General features: G+C 34.7%; 1 protein-coding gene and 1 long non-coding RNA gene across 3 annotated transcripts in view; one reads left to right on the top strand and one right to left on the bottom strand.

The window, feature by feature from the left end:
- Positions 1 to 667: 667 nt before the first annotated feature.
- Positions 668 to 21812, top strand: part of Edc3 (Enhancer of mRNA-decapping protein 3) — a 42943-nt gene continuing 21798 nt past the window's right edge. The window contains exons 1-4 of one of the 2 annotated variants that reach the window (XM_069826385.1): positions 668 to 1043; positions 8520 to 8704; positions 10820 to 10968; positions 13692 to 13857. In XM_069826385.1, the coding sequence (XP_069682486.1) occupies positions 880 to 1043; positions 8520 to 8704; positions 10820 to 10968; positions 13692 to 13857 (664 nt within the window). In that variant the 5' untranslated portion in view covers positions 668 to 879. Of the gene's footprint in view, positions 1044 to 8519; positions 8723 to 10819; positions 10969 to 13691; positions 13858 to 21812 lie in introns of both variants that reach the window. The other variant, XM_069826384.1, reaches the window with a different exon arrangement.
- LOC138700073 (uncharacterized) lies at positions 2694 to 5327 on the bottom strand. The gene is made up of 3 exons (XR_011332172.1): positions 4906 to 5327; positions 4384 to 4489; positions 2694 to 3295 (listed from the first exon to the last, which is right to left on the bottom strand). It is a non-coding gene; the product is annotated as an uncharacterized lncRNA (long non-coding RNA).

Below are 21812 nucleotides of genomic sequence, written 5' to 3'. Positions count from 1 at the left end.
TATGTATTTAAATAAAAAATACTTTTGAAAATCCTTACAAATTACAAAATACAAATGTATTTCAATTACGTATTTCAAATACTGCCCAGCCCTGGTTATATTATATCATAATGAAGTAATACGTTTAGGCCTAATACTTTTGAAGTATTTGTTAATTGTGCGTATGTATTCATCAACGAATTTGTAGCGTAGTGGCTATGATAATTGTTTATAAAACTAAACGTCCTATGATCAAATCCCGGTGTATGTAAAATGTAAAGATAAGTCACGTATTCCAATTTGATATAAAGTAGTTCGTGAAATTAAATAGGTAAAGGGAGAAAGAGAAAAATGAAGGAAAATATGTGAAGAAGTAGAAAGGGAATGCAGTGGAGTGGTGTAAGGTGGGATAAAAAAACGGAAGTATCGGGGACAGTAGCCGCCGATTAAATTAATATTTTGAAGTAGTAAGGTATTTGGTATTGCCATCGCGTCATCGATCTCCTATTGGTCTGTGAAAGCAGGGATTTTGCCCCAATTTCAATATTAATATAACGGGAAGGTGCAGAGAAGTCTTTTGAATTTCCTGCTAATTTCTTTGTGCATGTTGCGCTCCGGTGGTGAATACAGAAAGTTTTGAAGCGGAGATTGAGACCCTTTTGCAAGACGCCAGTGGACTTTAGAGTTACCACAGTTGTTGGCAACAGCGTCAAGAAATAAACACGAAGTTAAGTATGTATTGCGTACTGCTGTCACAAAATGAATATGTGAAACATTGTCAAAAATATAAAAGAGTTAACAGAGTCTTTGGTGTAAGGAGAGAACCCAAGTGAAGTGAAGGTGTATTGGTTTGTGTTTGGTATTACTGATTTAATTCGAATTATTGTTTAATCTATATTCATGGCTGACCAGTTTGTTGGTTACACTGTCTCTATCACGTGTAGGAATGATTTAGGTTCTTATCAGGGACAAATTTGTAATGTAGATCAAAAAGAACAGACAATAACATTAAAAAAAGCATTCAAGAATGGTGTTCCACAACAGATTCCACAAATTGTTCTTGGGTGAGTTTACTTATTGTAGAACTTTGTTGATATGTACATGAATTTGTATGGTAAAAGTCAGTAATCTATATGACTTTGATTTGTTGCGCGAGCGCGGCAGTGTAAATTTATAGCACGTAAGCTATGTAAACCACTAGTCATGTAAGACCATAGACAAATAACAGATAGATATGCAGCTCAATGCTAAAACAATGCCAACATAGGCTGCCAGGACGACCGTAGAGCCATCTGTAGTCTTTTGTAAACAAAACGGTAACAGCATTTTTTCCACCCACCTCTACTGCTGTGTCGGTAACTACGTTCACTACTATACCAAGCCATTCTATTTACTAGTACAGAATGAATTATTTCTTTTAAAACATTTCACTTTTGGTGGAAATGTTTGAATGCAAATTTTATTATTTTTTTTTTTTATTGTATAATATACAATATTGCATATATATATCTTGTAAAAGGCGAAGGTCTATTTGAAAAAAAATCACTACAATGTACAGAACTATTTATATTGCATTTTGATCATAATTTTATCCTCCTTTCCCAGCTCACCTGCCTGTAACAACAATCAATAGTTCTCAGCTTGGTATTTCAGTTTGGGAAGGAATGGAAAGGGAACTTTTAGGGATTTAAATTTCCTTCTCCATTTTTTAAGCTAGCGACTTAATTTCTGTATTCAGGAACCTCTTGTTATTAGTATTAATGTCCGTAAGTTCCAGCAGTACCAGGTGAAAACTTTAGAGTTTATTATTATTTTATTTTCACCTATTTTAAAACATATCTATTCCCACAAAATATGTTACTGGACTGACAAAAAAATGGACATGCATATGTCTATGATGCATATAATTTAACAGCAGATCCATAATTTGAATTTCGAATGCAGAGAGTTAAAAATCTTTAATTCAATTTTTGTGTCTGACTAAATATTTCACATATTAATTTTGAAAATATTTACTTTACCCAAAAAAGTCTCAGCAGTTTTGTTAACCATACTTGTCAGAATATGCTGTAAAAATGTCAACTTTTTAGCATGAAATCTGTTGAAGCTTATATTATTTGAATCAGGAAATGGAGTAAAAGTAAAATGCGAGAATGACTACCATCACAAAAATCTGTTTGTAATTGTGAAACTAAACTAAACCATGAATTTTGAGAAAGATGATGGTTATAAACTTGCCCCACATAAAAATGAAAAGTCACGGATAATTTTAATTCTGCAAATTGCATTTTTCTCGAAACCTAACCAAAATTTCACTCATCTCCCTCCACACATCCATACTACCCTCATATTTCACACAGCCGCCGCCTCCTCCTCTACAGCACAAATATGGATCGAGCAGAGCAAGCATAGTTACAAATGAACACAATAGACACAATAGTGTTCCAGAAATATTTATTTGTAAAGTAACATAAAAGAATGTGGAAGAAGCACAAAGAACACAAAATATATTGTACAGGTATTATTACTAAATTATCAAAATAATAAGGAACAACTCTCAGTGATCATTATTACTATTATTATGCATTCGTCTGGCTTTTAAAAGCCACTTTATTCATGCACTAACAGGGCACACTCTGTGAGTCTCCGTAGTGATTCTTTTACATTTACATACTTCTATTAATATCAGAAATACGCAGTACATTGCCATTTGCCTAAGTAAAAATTGTTTAAATTCGTATACTATGCAAGTGTTCAAGATTATAAACCATTTTAACACATTTTTCTCAGCAAAGTACAATGTTTATTGTGAGGAAATGAGATATTTATGTCGAAGAATGTTTATTTATGTGCTACTTCTGTAATTTCACTAGAAAACAAACTGATATAATGACATGCTATATGAAAACAGTAATATATGTCTGGTGTTGGTGGGACTGGAATGTGTTCTTTGGCAAAGGAGGAGGGACACAGGCCTGTGGACTTTCTTTGATAGGTTTTTAAGGGTTGTAGGAATTTGAGGTCTTTTTGAGGAGACAATTGGGTAAGTTCATTTTCTGGTAAAAGTCGTGTAGTTGATAGAATGGATGAAGGATAAGAAAGTTGTGCGGATGAAGGGTAATTCGATTGTGAGTCTGAATGTGCGCTTGTGATTGATCCATCCAAAGATGGAACTGCTGACCAGTTGAGACCTTTTCTCTCTTTTGTTTTAAAATCAGTCTCTGAAAAGTGACGACTGCATACTACTCTGTTGAACAGTGTCGTAGCAGTATGTTCGGTATAGGTTACACCTATACTTTCTGCCCAATGTACAGCCCTGTAAAATGTAGAAGTATTAATTAGAATTACCAGTAAATAGAATAGGCCTACTCTAGTATCATACAACCTTGGGTCTATTGTATATTCTACGAATTTTATGATACTGTTCGAAACTCTAAGCTCGTATATCATACAGATCGAGTCTCTTTCTAGGTCTATGATTATGTAACTAGCAAAATATGCAATTAGGTAGTTACTTTGTAAAATTTCTAGGCATTTTTGACAATGCCGGCTTTGTTTTCAACAACAATTTGTGAAACAGGAGTAGTCCAAGTTTGTACATGCAAATGCAAAAAGACTGTTGCGCATTCTCAGATACTTTCATTTCAAGTAGAGTTGTCTAGTGACAGTACTAAATAAGAACCTTTTCTTTTGATCCATTTTTATATTTAATATGGTATTTTTCCTGAAAAGCTACACCAAAAGAGACACAGTTTCCTCTTGTTTCACTGGATTCTGTGTGATTTATATAGTCATAAACATGTGATTTTAGTTTCCACGCACAAATAATTTCAAAATAAAAATCCTATGACATCTCTTTATACTTATGTATTGTTGTAGCTCCTCCCGTATTTGTTACAATGTTACTAATTTATTACCAACATAACATGTGAGAGGCCAAACTTAATTAGGTTACTAGGGAATTGTCTATTTCTCTAGTATTGCGTTCTTAAACTCTCTAGTGTTATACTTGTAAGAAGTGGAGAGACGGGCTATAACAGTGCATTAGAATATACCGTACAGGTAAGCATTAAACGATTTTTATGCTGAAAGTATTTGTGGCTGCAAAATAAAACCACGTATTTTACATTATACTGTATAAATCTCACAGAAACCTGTGAAGCAATAGAAGATTGCACTTTATTTGGTGTAGCTGATCTGGGCAACTAGTACTGATATTGTTATTATTACAAAACATGTTTGGCTACTGCAATATTGCACAGCTAATCACGTGCTTAAATGTTAGGTTAGGTTTTAGCATATAAAAATGGACTCGCCTAAAAAAACATTGCTGTATTACTCTCTGTAGGTACAAATACCAGAGTAATTTAAAGGAATATAGATTAAGTAATCAATATTACTAACCTCAACATTTTTCGGGAAGTGGAAAAATGGTAAGTCCGAATCCCTTCTATTTGACCCCAGACAACCAGGCACAGAGCAAGTTTTTACCCAGGTTTTCTGGGACATGCTGGAATGACAGACAATACTACAGTGATTTTTCTTACATCCCTAATAAGTAATTAAATAATAAATACATATTATGTTAATCAATCAATTAAGTTAATTAAACATATTATGTGTTTAATTCTTGCATTGTTTGCTTGAAACGTATCAATCATGTCACCTCACAATAACTTCAATCACAATGTGTTAAAACTACATCACAATAATTATTCACTTATAGTTATAATTTCAGCAAATAAATCTCCATTTGTAAAATAATAAGTACTAAATATCACCTCCTTCTCAGAATAGCATAGGTGAACACATGTAACACACGTTAACAAAAGACACAAATACATAAATAACACAATAAGTGCTCATTATGTTTCATTTATAATCTCAGATCTCCAATGCAAAATAAGTACGTAAATATCATCTTACCTCAATAGAAGAAAACACGTGTAGCACAAAACTTCTGAGTAATATTACCTAAAACACGTTGAAATAGGAATGAAAACACATACCGGTACGCAAAACATCGACGCAGAATTCGATTTGTTGATTTGTTTGCCATCTATTGAGGAATTATTGAAGGAACGAGGACTTATTGCTTACCAATGTCGGTAGATGTCTCTCAGTTCACGTTGTAAATAACTCAAATCAAGTTGCACCCCCCTGTGTAAGACCTGTAGATATAAGCTGGCATGGCGAAACTAGTTCTACGGGTGGTTAGGAGTGGAGGGGGTAAGGCTTGTTCAGTCTCGCTTGCATCCCATCACGGATAAATTTCAGAACACGGATTCTTTCCTTTCCCCTCTTACTTTAAAATTCCAACCTTGTGCACACAAAATAAATTATTGGCACTCTCTGTGATCGGTAAAGAAACGCATGGAAATGACATGTATGTGCTGCTCTTCATTGCCGTCTACTCCTTTCAACTCGGAGTGATCCCTCCTGCCCATATATCTCCACTGGCTCCCACTTTTACAGAAACTTTTGACCCTTATTTTGGGTCTGAAATTTGCGTCAGCACTCAATTTTTTTTCTTTACGATATCTATGACTCGTCTAGGACCCAAGAATGTAAATACATTCAGATAACCCAGATTTTGTTTCTGGGTCTGTACCTTAATGTGGTAACGTCATAGTAAAGAAAACCGTATCTTTTTCATTTAATAATAATTGTAATAATAAAAAAATGTAAACAGAATGCCATGAACTAGAATTCCAAGCCAAATGTTGAATTGTCTCCTGGCCATTGGTCAGACCATTAAAACATTGGCAAGAAACTGTAACAGGCCATTAGGCCCAACACATGGAAGGATGATGGTGGTGATAATAATAATAAGCATAATGATAATGGCAATGACAAGATATTATAGGCCTACCGGTATTCCATTTTCTTAATTTATAATTAAGCATTTTCAAGCAGGCCTAAATTTTTCCTTCCTCGTTTTTAAATATGTTATGCACGTTGGAGTGTTATGATTTTTATTAACTGATAGAAAACTACAGTTGCAGTGTATGAGAATTACACTTTCATTGCACAATTATTTCTTTCACTGGTGCAAAGAATGTCTACTGACTAGTTTATAGTACAGTACAGTATTAGTAAGTTATATGCTGGAACTATTCATCTTGTTCATAGTAATGAATGGATGTGTCATCGCCATATTGTGCACATCAGTTGTTACAAGGAGATGGATCACCATTTAAATGTAATATACACTGACCAGCAAAAATGTGGCTCACTTCGTAAATATCTAATTGTTGTCAATAAACAAACAATTTAGAGAAAGTATTATTAAATTGAGTAGGTTTTATGACTAAGGAAAGATGTATTCACACTTCCGTAAAAAAAATACAAAATGCACCTCATGAACAAATTTCTACACATAAGTGTCAGGCTGTGTGCTTTATGGTTTTACAACATGGACCCTCAATAAAACCTTTCAACTTTTACAATTGTGCGGTGGCTGCTATTGGTGAATTATCAGTGTGTGGCACATTTTCTGTCATAAATGAACATTTATGATCAGTTTTTGTTGTGAATTTCATAAGTAAAGATGCCTCTTATTCAAGAACACATTGTGAGAGCTGTGGCATTGGTTGAGGGTTGAGAATCCTTCATTTTGTGGCTATGCCATCGGTGTGTCTTTTGGAAGCATCCAACATGCCCTATGGCGATTATGTGACCTGGGTTTCTACCACAAACGACCGGAATCAGGCCATTGTAGGTCTACATCCACCAGGGATAGATAGGTTTCTGGTTGTCCATGTCTTATGATATCTCCACACAACAGCATTCCAGGCCAGAAATCGTCTTGAAACAGTAAGGAAGGTTACTGTGAGTGAAAGGAATGTCGGACAAAGACTCTGGGAAGCTAGTTTGACCTGAAGAAGGCATGCGTTTTCTCCACAGCTCACTTCCGGCACTGGACAGTGTGATTACAGTTTGCACATCAGCATCGGAATTGGACCATGGACTAGAGGTGAATGGTGCTGTTCTATTTCTTGGCCTCCCCAAAGGTCTTTACCTCTCATATCTTCCAACCTTTTAAGTTTTATTTATTTTATTGGGTTATTTTACGACGCTGTATCAACATCTGAGGTTATTTAGCGTCTGAATGAAATGAAGGTGATAATGCCAGTGAAATGAGTCCAGGATCCAGCACCGAAAGTTACCCAGCATTTGCTCTTATTGGGTTGAGGGAAAACCCCGGAAAAAACCTCAACCAGGAAACTTGCCCCGACTGGAATTCGAACCCAGGCCACCTGGTTTCCTGGCCAGACGCGCTGACTATTACTCCACTCCCCTGTAAGTTCTACAGCCTAAATTGAAGGTTCTATTTTCATTTCCAACTAACAGAGTTCATTAAAATATAAAGTACAGAGTATATGCAACATGTTTATATTAAAACATTGCAAGAGGAAGTAAAATGTCGTTTGCAAGGTTTTCTGCTTAGCTATTTAATTATAGAAGTAAATTTAATGTTGAGGTAGACTTTCGACTTAAGAATATGTTATCTGCAATTGAGCCATCCTTTGCAAAGCAACATTAACCATTCTACTGATAACCATATGTAAAGTCTAAAAAACTAATTTGATTTCTCTTAGCAAAGACATGATATGAAGTAAAATAACTTTCTACTGTATTTATGTATTTTCAGATTATATTCCAAAGCTAAAACTGAAATTTAATAATATTTATCAATTCTTGCTTACACTGTTTTAATACTTACATATCACTAATGATAATGCTACACTTGTTAAATTAACAACTTTTATGCTCAACCATGCCGAAATGTAGTAATTATACACCTGGTAGCAGTCCTTTAATGCATGTCATTAAAGTACACCTATTCATTAAAGTTCAGGTTTTCGATTATTCTCGGATATGCAATCGAAAGACGAGGGAAACATTACGGAGGCTGGAAATGCAATACTGTCGCAGAAGGTTATGTTCTGTTACTATAATAATTAGCGTTAATTGTAAATAATATTCAAATAAATTCAATTTGTCATCTCGTTTTTCAATTCTAAATCAATTTCCAGGTTATACATTCTCTGCATTACATCAAGGTCAATGACATTATTGTTCCTCGGAAAAAATCAATACTTTCGCGTCTGCGCATATCTCACAATTCACGAGCTATGAACAAGGTCACTTCCGATCTTCTGTCAGATACAAATAAAATGAATATGTCTGAATAATTTCAAGTTAGAAATATGGTCGAGCATAAAAAGTCGTATGAAACTTGCCTATAATGGTAATTAAGATGCTCGTATGAAAATTATGAAACTCGCTTGCGCTCGTTTCATAAACAAACATACTTGCGTCTTAATTACTATCATTATAGGCTCGTTGCATAATGTACTATTATAGAAATTTTCAAATTTGTAGAAACTAGTCACTGAGATAAAATAATTACCATAACAGTTTCATTATTTAATGCAATTAAGCTGTGTAAGTTGTTAATTTAATAAGTTTAACATTATCATTGGCTTTTTTTTTTAGATGATTCAGTATGTGAATTTGTATTTTGTTTGTTTCAGAGGTGCAGATATAACAAATCTTGCCATTATTGACACAGCACCAGATACTGTAACTGCTTCCTCTTCTAGTACAGTAGCTGTTACAAGACCAGTTGCAAAGCGTGCTGGTCGTTCTGTTAGTGAAAGCTTGGTTTCCAGTAAAGGGTCACAACTGAGAGATTCACCACGGAAACCTACAGAAGACAGTATACGTATACCAAATGGTCTCTATATTAAGTACTAGCTGTACCCGTGCGCTCCGCTGCACTTATTAGAAATAAATATAAAGTAATTACATAATTAAAATAGAACATTGGGTTCAGGGAACATTCGTGTTTGATAGAAGAATAAATCGTTTAATATGTTACTTAATTTAAATTGTATTTAAATAATTAAAATGCTATCATTTTGGTCCAGAGACCACTCATTTGGTGCAAATACAATTCGTTTAACATTTTTCTAAGTTAGTCTTGAATGCATCCTTTAATAAATCACTCCAAATTAATGGAGTTGATTGTGTACGAAGATCATTTTTATGTTAATCTTACTGTGCATCTTTTTTTTTTTTTTTTTTTTTTTTAAGTTTATTTTATTCATGCCTTAACATCTGTGGTCATGTCGCATGTTTAGAATGTGTGGGTATATCAGCAGGCTGTTTTTACTCTTGTTGAGTTCCTGTTTCTATTGTGTGTTGTAGATGGCTTGTGTTCATGTAACTGATTATAGATTTTGATTAATGTTTTTGGTATTGGTAATTGAGGCGGTGATGAATAATGGAATGTATCTTTCCAATCCAGCATTTGCCTTAATGACTAAGGGAAATCATGAAAAACCTCAGTCAGATTGGTCGGTCACGGGGTTTGAACCCGGGACCCCCGAATGCGTGTCTCAAATGCTACCACCTGAGCCAACTCGCTCGGTTGTATACCATTGTTTATGCAAATAAAAAAAAATGAGGTAGGCCTACCCTACATAAATATTATTTTAAGAAACATAGGAAACTAATATGGGTAGAGTGCAGGAACGCTATTTCATGACACCTTGTAAAATAACTCAGCTCCAGTGATTTCTATGGTAAAATGAGTGTATAAAATTAGAGTATTTTATGTGGACCAAATAAAGTTGCAATAATCAAGTTATACAATATTTCGACAGAATATCAAGTTTTCTATGCGTACAGATTTATTTTCATCTTACCTCAGTCCTCATTTGTAGCATTACATCCATCTAGAGAAACTACAAATTTCAAATAATGAAGATTAATTAGCTTCTGAGATTACTTCATACAAACACACAAAATATTGTCTGTATATTAATATTGATAAACGTCAAGGCTGCCTTAAATAGCCATTGTTGTCGTTCCTGCAATAACTCCTATGTCACATATCGATTTTCAGATTTTTGCTCTATTAAATAACTTAAATAGTGATGCAGCAAATAATACAATCTACTATAGCCTATATAACTTAATTATATTTCTTTCTTTCGAAAATGTAAGAATTCACGATCTCCTATGCACTACTGCCATAGAATGAATAAATTTGTTTTTCTTCCTACTAAAAAATTTAATATTTTGCACATAGAAGTTACGGAACAACGACACTATAATCTGAGGCGGCGGTGGAAATGTATTGTATTGTTATTTTAAAACTCTTGTATATCCTTAAATATCAGTCCTATCAAAATTTTGCGTGGGATAAAACTTATCGGAAATCATTTTTAAAGAAACTTTTGTTATGTAACATTTTTCACAAAAATCAATAATAAGCGAGATATTTCGGTTTATTTAATTCAGGGCCCCTTATAACCCCCCTTTTAAATAAAGTATTTTGAATGCCATATAGCCTAAAATCCAAGTTACAACGAACTTAATTTATATTCCAATTTTCATCGAAATCCATCCAGCCATTATCGCGTGAAAAGGTAACAAATATCCAGACAGGCAGACAGACATACAAACAAAAATTTCAAAAAAGCGATTTTCGGTTTCAGGGTGGTTAATTATATATGTTAGGACCAATTACTTTTGGAAAATCGAAAATTACCAGAAAAATTTCGGCTACAGATTTATTATTAGTATAGATGTAATAACTAATTAAGTTGCATATTTCACATATACTTAAATATGTATTACAAAAATGTGTATTTTGTTTTGTGACAGCTAGTATTCATAGTTACAGGGCATGACCTGACATTTGAAATATTAAGTAAAGTAATGGAGAAGTACTTGAAAGATAAGAGAAGCTCTTAGAAGTATTGTATCTTATTTCTATTTCATTCCCATTACTTTTACATAATATGAGATTTTAATTTGTCTCTAGTTTGTGATGTGAACCGAACTCCAAGTAAGAAAGATAGACTGCGGCAGAGATTATCTGAAAAAGATGAAGCTTGTTTTGGAACACCAATAGATAATATCTTGGATCAAGATTTTGATTTTGAAAAGAATTTAGCTTTATTTAATAAACAGGTCAGTGGACTATTGATACAGTACATTTAGTTGAACAATTAGGTTGTTCTGTTCTTGTGTATTATTTGTTATACCAATCTCAATTCGACATACATTGTAAAGCAGAAGTTCATTATTAAAAAGAAATAATAAATGTGTATCTTTAGTTTTGTTAGAGAGAATAAAATAACATCTCATTGTAATAAAATAAGACGAGGTAATTTTATATTGAAATGTATTTTACTAAATTTCAGAGTTATTTTTAGTTCTGTAGTATTAATTTATAGCTCGTATTTCGTACATGCAACATTTAAAGTAAATTGGTTTGGTTAACTGTCATATTTAAACTTTGGTAATGACTTTCTATTATACAAGGTGGGGTGGGAACATTTAGATGATTATTAACTTGAAAAAGAACACTTTAATAGCAAATTAAACTATCACTAGCTACACTGTGGTAAACTACATTGGAAAGCCTAATTGTCCAAAGTCACTTTTTGGATATAATGTCACTCAGGTGAGCTCCATTCAGTGCCAGGCAGATCTCTGCACGTTGTCTAACACTGTCCATGACTTTACGCAGCACATTCTCTAGAATTCTTCTCGGATGTACAGTAGAATCCCTCTTAACCGACACCAATGGGACCAGGCAAGTTCTGGATACGAGATTTTGCCATATAATTGAATAAGTATTGATAAAAAAAATTACCTGTTCGTATTTTATGATGCCAACTTGTTGAAATTGCAGTCATATGAAGCTTATTTCTCAGTCACTTGATTATAACTAAATAACATAAAACTGTATGGATTTTCTTTATTAAAACACATTACTTAACACAAAAATACACTAATTTTCGGTTTGAATATTCACTGAACATGAAATTCGTGCGAACTTTCTAATGTGGCAACACTGACTGCCCAGACTTTGGTAATCCATTCATACATTCTTTTGTGCCTGATAATGGACAGGGAGATTCTTTACGTTTTTGAAGCACCTTGGATTTCGATATTTTTCCACCACTGTCAATGTCACTTTGTGTGTACCTGCAGCAATTCCGCATACCGTAACAGTTACTTGATCCTTGTTTTATTTGAAGCCCTTGGACGAGGTTTCCATCACACACGCCAGTGTTGTTGTAGGAAGTCACCTCCATAATAAATCAGTCTCGTTGGCATTACATATTTGTTCCACACTAACATTACTCTGGCACAATTTTTTGGAACTGATTAATAAACTGATCTGCGAAAACTTCGTCAGCACTCCTTTGTTCACCAGACACGTCTAGTTTTCGGATTTCACATCTTTCTTTGAATCTATTAAGCCACCCAACGAAAAATCCACACTCACCTTTCAATTTCATTTTCTGGTGCAATTCCTTGACTTTTTCTTGTAGCATTGGCCCAGAAATGCACAGTGGCGTGGTACACGTGATGCCGGCCGTGAAAGCCTACATTCTAAGAAGCAGTAGTTTTAAACTGACTTAATTCAATATTGTTTGGCATGTAGGAACCTTTCCATTTCTTCCAATTTCAAAATGTCTAAAGACACGTTTGTGTAATCGTCGTGGAATCGTTGTTTTTGAAAAACAATTCCACAAATATCCTGTGCTCTTCTGACCAACGTTTCATCTTACTGAAGGCTACTGAATGACATGTTTCGGCATGCCACCTAATCGTCTAATTGTTTCTGCTGACCTTGTATGAGACTGCTGCTATTGCAAATGACGATATTATTGTTAATAGTGGTTTGTCAGGTGGCAAAAAGTGATAAATTCTCTGTGGCTTAAATTTTGAATGGAACCATGCCATGCTAATGACAATCAAATCACTGATGTTCTACTGAATGCAATGATCAATAAAGTGATTTTCATGTTTAAATTCAAACTTTTTATTCACGATTTACATTTTAAATACTGACTTTTTTTTTAATGGTTTACAGATTTAAATAAATGATAATTTTCACGAATTACAGTAGTTTTATTTACCAACTTCGATGTATTTTATTCACCATTTTACAGTATCCCTAGTAATAACACTTATTCTTTAGTACTGTTGTGAAATTGTCCCGAGAAAGTCTTAAATTGTCACTATTGTTATTGTCCTTTTGTTTGCACTCCCGGAAATACGTTATACTGCCCACTACTGGTGAGAAACTCCAAGTGGCATGCAAGTCTGTGGCTGGAATGAGGGATATGCAAAATAATTTATTTGAGGTTATTATGAACGTAAAGCTTCACTTGAATGTAACGTAAATTGTGCAAATGAAAATTTAAATATAACATTTTCTATTTACAGCAATATTCAGGTTTGAAGACTTTATTGTGTAGGCTATATTAACATCTAACCTCAGTTAGAACGATTTAACTGCTAATTATAATTTCATCACTGTCATCATAGAATCAAGATGAAGCTTTCTTCTGTAGTAATTTTTATTACTGGTATTTGCATTTTTGTTCTTATAATTTTGAATATTCGTGTAAATATTTATGCTGCACTCTTGTGTCAGTTGGAAAGTTGGGTTAGTTTAGTTGGGGGGACAACAGTATTTCAGTCTTTGTGTATTTCTTGAAATTAATCAGTGAGCCCATCCACTTAACATGTTTCTCGCCATCCAAGTGTAATTCTGCTGCCAATTGAATGCAAACTCTCCATGTGTGCAAGAATGATTCGATGAACTACCAATTAATACTAAATGCTATGGATGTTCTTATATTTGATTAAAACATAAACCATTTGATTTACAGGCAGTGTATGATGAGATCAATGCACAAAGACCAGATATTGTTCGGCATGCAGATGCAAGCAGGCGATCACAAAAATATCGTCATGATGAGAATGTGATTGCAAGTACTCCCGCAATGTACAGACAGGTGGTAGTACCTGCACCTGGATTGAAAGAATATGTAACTGGTAAGAATTTGATATAGCTTTTGTTAAGTTTTCATCAAAATTCAATGGTTACCATGTTTTCAATTACTGCTAGGAGCTGACGAGAAAAAGAACGGGGCCTGAGGAGAGGGACGCTGTTATCGCTGTGAATCCCCCCTGCACGTGACACTAAGCATTGGACTGTATCAATCATTCACAAAACTTCTGCTCTTGCTCAGTCGTGTTATGAATCCATGTGTTGCGGTTACTGATATTGTTTCTTTTCAGTACATTGTCTATAAAGATTGTGTTTTATTCGTCTATGTGTTGCGGTTACTGAAATTCTTTCATTTTCAGTGCAGTGTTTATAAAGATTGTGTTTTATTCGTCAAAATAACTAAGCTAGTGATAATAATAGTAGACATATAGTTAATTTTAAATAGGTATAGAGTATCTTATAATGGAACCACAGAGGAAAAAAGGAAAAACAATACACAGTGAGGCCCGGGAAACTATTAGAAGGGTTATACTTGCTTGTGATGAAGAAGCATGACAAGGGAGACTTAGCCACAAGTGAAACAAGCAAATTTACGAATATCTCATTACACTGGTATTTCAGTCAGTTCACTAACAAAGATTCGTAGAGAAGGTGCTGGAGCTGGTGAGACTTCCCTTTCTACTCCAGGGAAACACAGAAAACGCCAAGAGGAAAGAAATGTTCATTTGGACGATTTTGATAAGAGGGTAATTCGAGATACCATTATTGAATTTTATTTAGTGAGAAAACAGGTGCCCACATATCCAAAACTGTTGCCTGCATTAAAAGAAAAAATAAACTTTCCATGGAGGATACATTCCTTGAGAAGGGTTTTGAAAAATATGGGTTATTAAGTGGAGAAAATGTCAGAATGCGAGGAAAATATTAATTGAATGCCCACATATTATTGATTGGCGTTGTATGTATCTGAGGGCAATACGGCGATTCAGGGAGCAACATCGCCGTATAATATATATTGATGAAACCTGGATAGATAACAATTTGACGGTCCATAAATGTTGGCAGAGTGACAGTCAGTCAGGAGTATTGACTAAGTCAAGTTCAACTAATCGCCTTATAGTCGTTCATCCTGGTTCAGAAAGTGGTTTCGTAGAAAATTCATTACTAATTTTCCAGGCTGGTAGGGCTACAGGAGATTACCACGGCCAGATGAATTCATCAAATTTTGAACGCTGGGTTAACACTCAGCTCTTGCCGAATCTGCCAGAAAAAAGTGTTGTTGTTATGGATAATGCTCCATACCACTCTATTCAAGAAAACAAACCACCAATAAGAAATTCTGTAAGAGCAGAAATGATTTCGTGGCTGGAGAATAACAACGTGCCTTTCACTGTAGAAATGAGGAAAACTGAGCTTTTTATGTTAATAGAAAAACACAAATGCCCAGAAAAGACATTTCGTATCGATCAAATTTTGAAATTTCATGGTCATGATGTCCTCAGATTGCCTCCTTATATGTGCGACCTTAGTCCGATTGAGCTTGCGTGGGCGAAAGTAAAACGCCTGATACGTGAAAAAAACGTTGCTGGAGAAATGTCAATGGTAGTACTGAGAGACATAACAACGAATGCATTTTCATCAGTTACGGGGAGTGACTGGTTAGGGTACTGCATCATGTGCGGAAGCTGGAGACTCAATACTGGGAAAAGGATGGGTTGTTAGAAAACACTATAGATGAGTTCACAATTGCATTGGGGGTGCCAAAAGTGATACTAGTGACTGGAGTGACTCTCAATCGGATGAAAAAAGTGACTACACCGAGCTTGCCTGTCCACTGTCGGACAGCGAATAAGGAAGCTCAACTTTCATCATATCACGTGAGTTAAATTAAATAATTATTTTCTTTTGTATACCAGAATTATAAGCAGCCTTTATTGTTACTGAAAATCGTTACAATATAATAACATTAATAATAGTTTAATATAACTTCGTTCTCTTGTTTTCACAGATTACGTATTCATTGTTTGCATCTATTATAAAATCTACATTAATTTATATTTATTTTATTTTATTAATATCTTTTATAATTCTGTTGTACAAAAAAAACAGCATATGAAACTCGTACAATGTAAACTCGTTTATAATGTTACACAATTATTATATTCGTTACTCATGTAACAAAGTATAACACTGTAAACTTATTGATTATAACTATTATTGCATTAGTGTAAACAATTTTTTTTTTCAGATTAAATTATTCTTAAATTGTGGAATTGCTGAATAAAGTAACGGACGAAAATTAAATTTAAGTACTTAAATGTTTTGAGAATAACTTATAGCTTAATTTATTGTTAACGGTTAACGGTAAAAAAATTCTTTCGCATTAGAATGTTAAATTAGAAACGCGACGAATATTTTCAGGACACGTAGTACTAAGATGCATGCGACAGAAATGTTATGACTCTAGTATTACGTCACGCATTCCTTCCACTCTTCTTCTCGTCAGCTCCTAGCAGTAGATATGACATTTATAGATTGATGAAATCTTGATGAACAACCGTTAATGTCCTCATCCCATCCTTCTGCCTGAAAGTAGCTTAACATGTACTGAACATCGGATTTTGTACAGTTGCCCCATCTTTTGTCGTGTACCAATATTTTATGAATGATGAAGATGATTATGTTATTATAGAGGTGGGTTCTATATATTTTTTTAATTTTGCCATTGTTATGGAGAAATTTCATTATACACACCTTTCAGTAAATCTGTGACTTCACTTAATGGCCATTTTTTTAATATTCTGTTATGCTACTTTGTATTTAATTATTTAATTTGTGATTATACTATCTCTATTGGATCTAGGAAACAATGATATGAAAGCAACTGAACCACCAAAGACATGTAAGAAGCATCCGTTTAGGCCCAATCTACTGCATATTTTTCCTTTTCTTTATACATGTCATTGTTCTTTGATTGTATGAGAACGGAAATAATAGAAATGGGATTGATAATTGAAATTTTATATTTCTACATGAGAAGCAACTAGAATCTTTTCTCCAGGAGTTTGTAGGTATAGGATTGTGGATTCTACTGTGGTAATGCAATAGCAGAGATCTCTTCTAAAAGTTTTAAGACTTCATTTTCGAACCAGTTCTATACAATCCCTGCACTCATTGTGCCATGATAATAATAGTGGGAGCATCAGCCATCTTCTTATGGTTCAAGAATGAGTTCTGATCTTCTTCATTCTTGTAATCTGGAATCGATATCACACAATAAAATTGTCTATGTCGTCTGATCAGGTTTTCATCATATTTCATTCTAATAAATATCATAATTCATAATCTTTGGCTGAAAGAAGATTGTGTCTATGTATGTCTTCACAACAACACATATGAAGGGTTGAGAATGATAGTTCTAAGCCACACATACAAGATTTTACAGAAGACTGTGTTAAAGGTTTAGAGTCCAATGTTATTAGGTGCAGTATCTTAATTTCTTTGGCGTATACTTATGTAGTTTGTTGAATAATTATTAATATTTTACCAGCAACTTCCTCATATATACAGGGTATTTAAAAAATGCGGGGCATAATTTCAGGTATGTATTTCCCACATGTAGACAATCAAAATAGTTCATTACAACATGTGTCTGGAAATGCTTCATTTCCGAGTTATGGCCTTCACAACATTGAAATTCACTGGAACATTTTTCTTTCCGCAGGTCGTTGTCATTACAGAAGATGTTCAAAATGTCCACCTCCTGCTTGAATACAGACCTCACATCAATGTCTCATTGACCTGCGAACACGATCCCAAACTCCAGGAGTATTGCGTATGTCCTCAGAACATGCCACAATTCGATTCAGAAGGGATTCCAAATCAGGCACCGGAGACGAATAAACCAATGATTTTAAATGGCCCCACAAGTAGAAATCGAGAGGGTTCAGATCAGGTGAGCATGGAGGCCAAGCAATTGGGCCACCTCTACCTATCCATCGATCAGGAAACCTTCGATCCAAGTACCGGCGAGCTGTACGACTGAAGTGTGCAGGAGCGCCATCATGCAAGAAGTGAATGTGTTGACGATTGATCAGTGGAGTGTCTTCTAAATCATGAGGTATGGTGTTTTCCAGGAAGTTTGTGTACGCCTGCCCCGTAAGTCTGTTTACAAGTACATGGGGTCCAACTAATCAATCACCAATGATACCAGCCCACATGTTGAGGGAGAACCGCACCTGGTGATGAGATGGAACAGTTGCACGTGGGTTTTCATACGCCCATATAATGCTGATTGTGGAAATTTGTTATGCCATCTCGTGTGAACTGTGCTTCATCTGTAAATAATACTAAGGCAGGAAAGTTCGGATTTACACCACACTGCTGCAAGAACCACTGACAGAACCTAACTCGTGCAGGGTAATCTGCTGGTGACAGGGCCTGTACACGTTGCAAATGATAAGGATACAATTGATACTCTTTCAACAGTCTCCAGACAGTCGTATGAGGAACATTGACTTGCAACGCTACCCTTCGTGTGCTGATAGAAGGAGTCATGTTCACAGCCTCCAGAATCTCCTCCTGTACTTCTGGAGTTGTAGATCTTGGTCGTCCCCTTCCCAAACCAGGAGAGTTAAATTTTCCATACTCACACAGACGGTAATGGAGACGTACAAATGTCTTCTGATCTGGACATTGTCGCTGTGGGTACCTCTCCTGGTACAAACGACGAGCCAGCGCAGCATTGCCGTCCGCCTTACCGTACATGAAGTGTATCCCTGCCAGCTCTTGATTTGAATACATGTCGCACAGTCTAACGCCTACACAACACTGAATGTAACCTTCTCCTCGGAATGAACTGTCAGATTGCCCTCTTAAAGTCTCCTTTGACGGCAACGACCTGCGGAAAGAAAAACGTTCCGGTGAATTTCAATGTTGTGAAGGCCATAACTCGGAAATAAAGCATTTCCGGACACATGTTGTAATGAACTATTTTGATTGTCTACATGTGGGAAATACATACCTGAAATTATGCCCCGTATTTTTGAAACGCCCTGTATATATATATATATATATATATATATATATATATATATATATATATATACAGCATTATATATATATATATATATATCGTCTTCCGAAGACATTCTGAGCAAAAAATGTCATATAAACATTTGTTCTAATTTCAATATTTTCAAAGTTACACTAATTTGAAGTTGTTTGTAAAATAAATTTTTTATTTAGTTTTAAGGGTAAAAGAATATTACAACTAGAGAATGAACTATTCAGAAGTATCATTCCTTAAATTGACTAGTGTTCTGAAGCTAAAAATGTGTTGTCAGTTGCTTTGTATAGATTTTGTTTTTCAATTTTTAACTAAAAATGACATCATTCTTACGCACTTATCACAAAAATTGTTACAAGACTTTAAGAACTTGATTCTTTACAGTTTAATTATGGATTCTAATGTATAGTCCTGAAGAATTTACAAGAGTGTCGTGATTTGTAACAACTGTTGTGGTAAATGCGTAAGAAAATGTAATTTTCTAGTTAAAAATCGAAAAAAAATTCTGTACGAAGCAACTATGGAATTTACAACACATTTTTAGCTTCAGAATATTAGCTAATTAAAGAAATGATACTCCTGAATAGTTCATTCTTTATCTGTAATATTTTTTTACCCTTAAAACTCAAGAGTAATGGTATTTTATAAACAATTTCAAATTAGTATAACTCTCAAAATATTGAGATTAGGACAAATGTTTATATGACTTTTTTGCTCAGAATGTCTTTGGAAATAAGCTCTGTATACCTAAGGGACCGTAAATCCTCGTGAATTACCATGTGTGTATACATATATGAGTAGCTTAATATCAGAGGCAGACATCTGACCTCAGATCGAAATTTAGATAGCTGTGGATTTTTATACAATTTTTCATGCTCTTTCCAGTTATAGTGAAACCATATGCAAACTCTAACACTACATTTATAAAATAAATTGTGTTAAATATTACAAAGAACACTGTGAAACAAAAAATTTCCTCTAGATCAAAACTATGGAGACGACAGATGTCTACTCATGGTCTTTCTTCCATACAGAAATTCGTACTTAGTTCCATTTGTCTTTTTTCACATGATTTATGTCAAGTTCTCTTCAGTGGTGATTATCATTTTGATAATATCCATAAATGTTTCCGTACAATAGATCAGGAGAAATGTCAATTCGGCCAAAAGGAAGTTTGTTATTATGCATGTGTCGATAGAGTGTTATGACATGACAGCTATTGAGATTATTATTAGGGATAATTTTCTTCACCATGATAATTCTTACACCAGTCGCATCTGCAGTTAATTTATTTCTATTTCTTAAATAAAGTTGGACCCTTTATGAATCATGAGCCGCAAACAGTTTTTAACATATTGCTCCATCTTCATCTGGTTCTAAAATTTTACTCCTCATTCTATAACGAGGTCCTTTTCTTTTTAAGTGTCCTTTCAGACTAAGGGTCAGAAATTGAATCTTCCTCTTCATCTGTTGGCTTACAAACTTAACCATGGCTGAAATAAGAAAAACATAGTTTCACAAGTTCATCGTGCTTCCAAACGTAGCACGAATCAGGAAAACTTGAGAACATTTTCAAAAGTTAAGAATCTTCCCAACATTCCTATTTTTCTTTAGTGGGGGTGTAGTTGCTACTGTTCCATTGCTGTGCGAAGGTCGGAGGGTTTAGTCACTACTGTTACATTGTCTGTGCGAGAGCTAGAGTTGTTATTGTTATGGTTGGTAGGGGTATGCTACTTTGCCCTTTTCTGGAAAAGAGGATGTTATAGTTTGTTCACAACTATTCCAGTTCTTCTCTGTCTATGGTACATATATCACTGGTGGTATGTGAGTCACTGCTGGGTGGTACTTCAATAAAATGTGAAATAAAAATATTATCATAAAATATAAAAATATTTAGAAATTATTTGTTGTGTGTTTGCCATCTAAAATAGCTTATCAAATGCTAAGTGAAAATTTATTCACTAAATTAGTATAATGTGTATGACTGTTACAATAGATGAACGTTTTCGACAAATGTTTGCCATCTTCAGATCATTTAGGCATGAATGTTATAATGTATGAACACTTTACAGGCTTAGAGTACAAACAATGTCAAGGTTAAAATCAGTTACACGTTAAAAAAATTAATTAAAATAATTTCTGTTAATTGATAAGTTATTTAAAATGTATCAATACAACATTGAAGAAATTAGTTTCCATTAATATTGTGACTTTTATTTCAAACAATAATGTAATTTTTATTCTCACAACAATAATCACTTTATATAATTGAATTTAAACACTCCCGTCAACAATGGGATTTCCACTCCACACAGCAACACAGTATTCGTTATTGCACTCCACAGACGACAGTGACAATTCACTTGGATTATTGAGAACAACAATGTACTTTTAATCTTAACTAATGTTCACAAAGCACTATTTACAAAACAGAACTGTCAGTTCTCAGTTCACAGTTCGTTGCCTTGGCTAGTTCTTCTAGCTCATTCACTCAAGTTCACAGTATATCGAACCCAAGACTTCTAGAGACAGTCCACTGCACTCGAACTCAGGACTTCCAGGGACAGTCCACTGGACTCGAACTCAAGTCTTCCAACTCCATTGCTTCCGCCTGGACACTGCTCAAGTTCACTCGTGTGTCAAACCCTAGACTCCTGGGTGCTGCTGATTCACTCGCTGTCCAATACTAACAACTGGCTGGCCCCTTCTTGGCGTCTCCTATTTATCACTAAACCATAGTTTCCAGAAATTACGATTTCGAGTGTCTTCCACCTGTTACTCGCAGCTTCTGTTTCTGCACAATTCTGCTCTGGAGGTTTCGTCTCCCTCCTTCACCTCGCACATTGAAGCACCTGCAGCTTTGCGTCCCCCTTGCTTCGTGACACACTGCACCTCCCCTTACCCTCGTAGTTCCTTCTCTCCTTGCGCGCC

This window comes from Periplaneta americana, chromosome 5 (assembly GCF_040183065.1).
Source record: "Periplaneta americana isolate PAMFEO1 chromosome 5, P.americana_PAMFEO1_priV1, whole genome shotgun sequence".
NCBI lineage: Eukaryota > Metazoa > Arthropoda > Insecta > Blattodea > Blattidae > Periplaneta > Periplaneta americana.
Note: the sequence above shows the minus strand (reverse complement) of the source record. Positions and strands in the feature narration are given on the sequence as shown.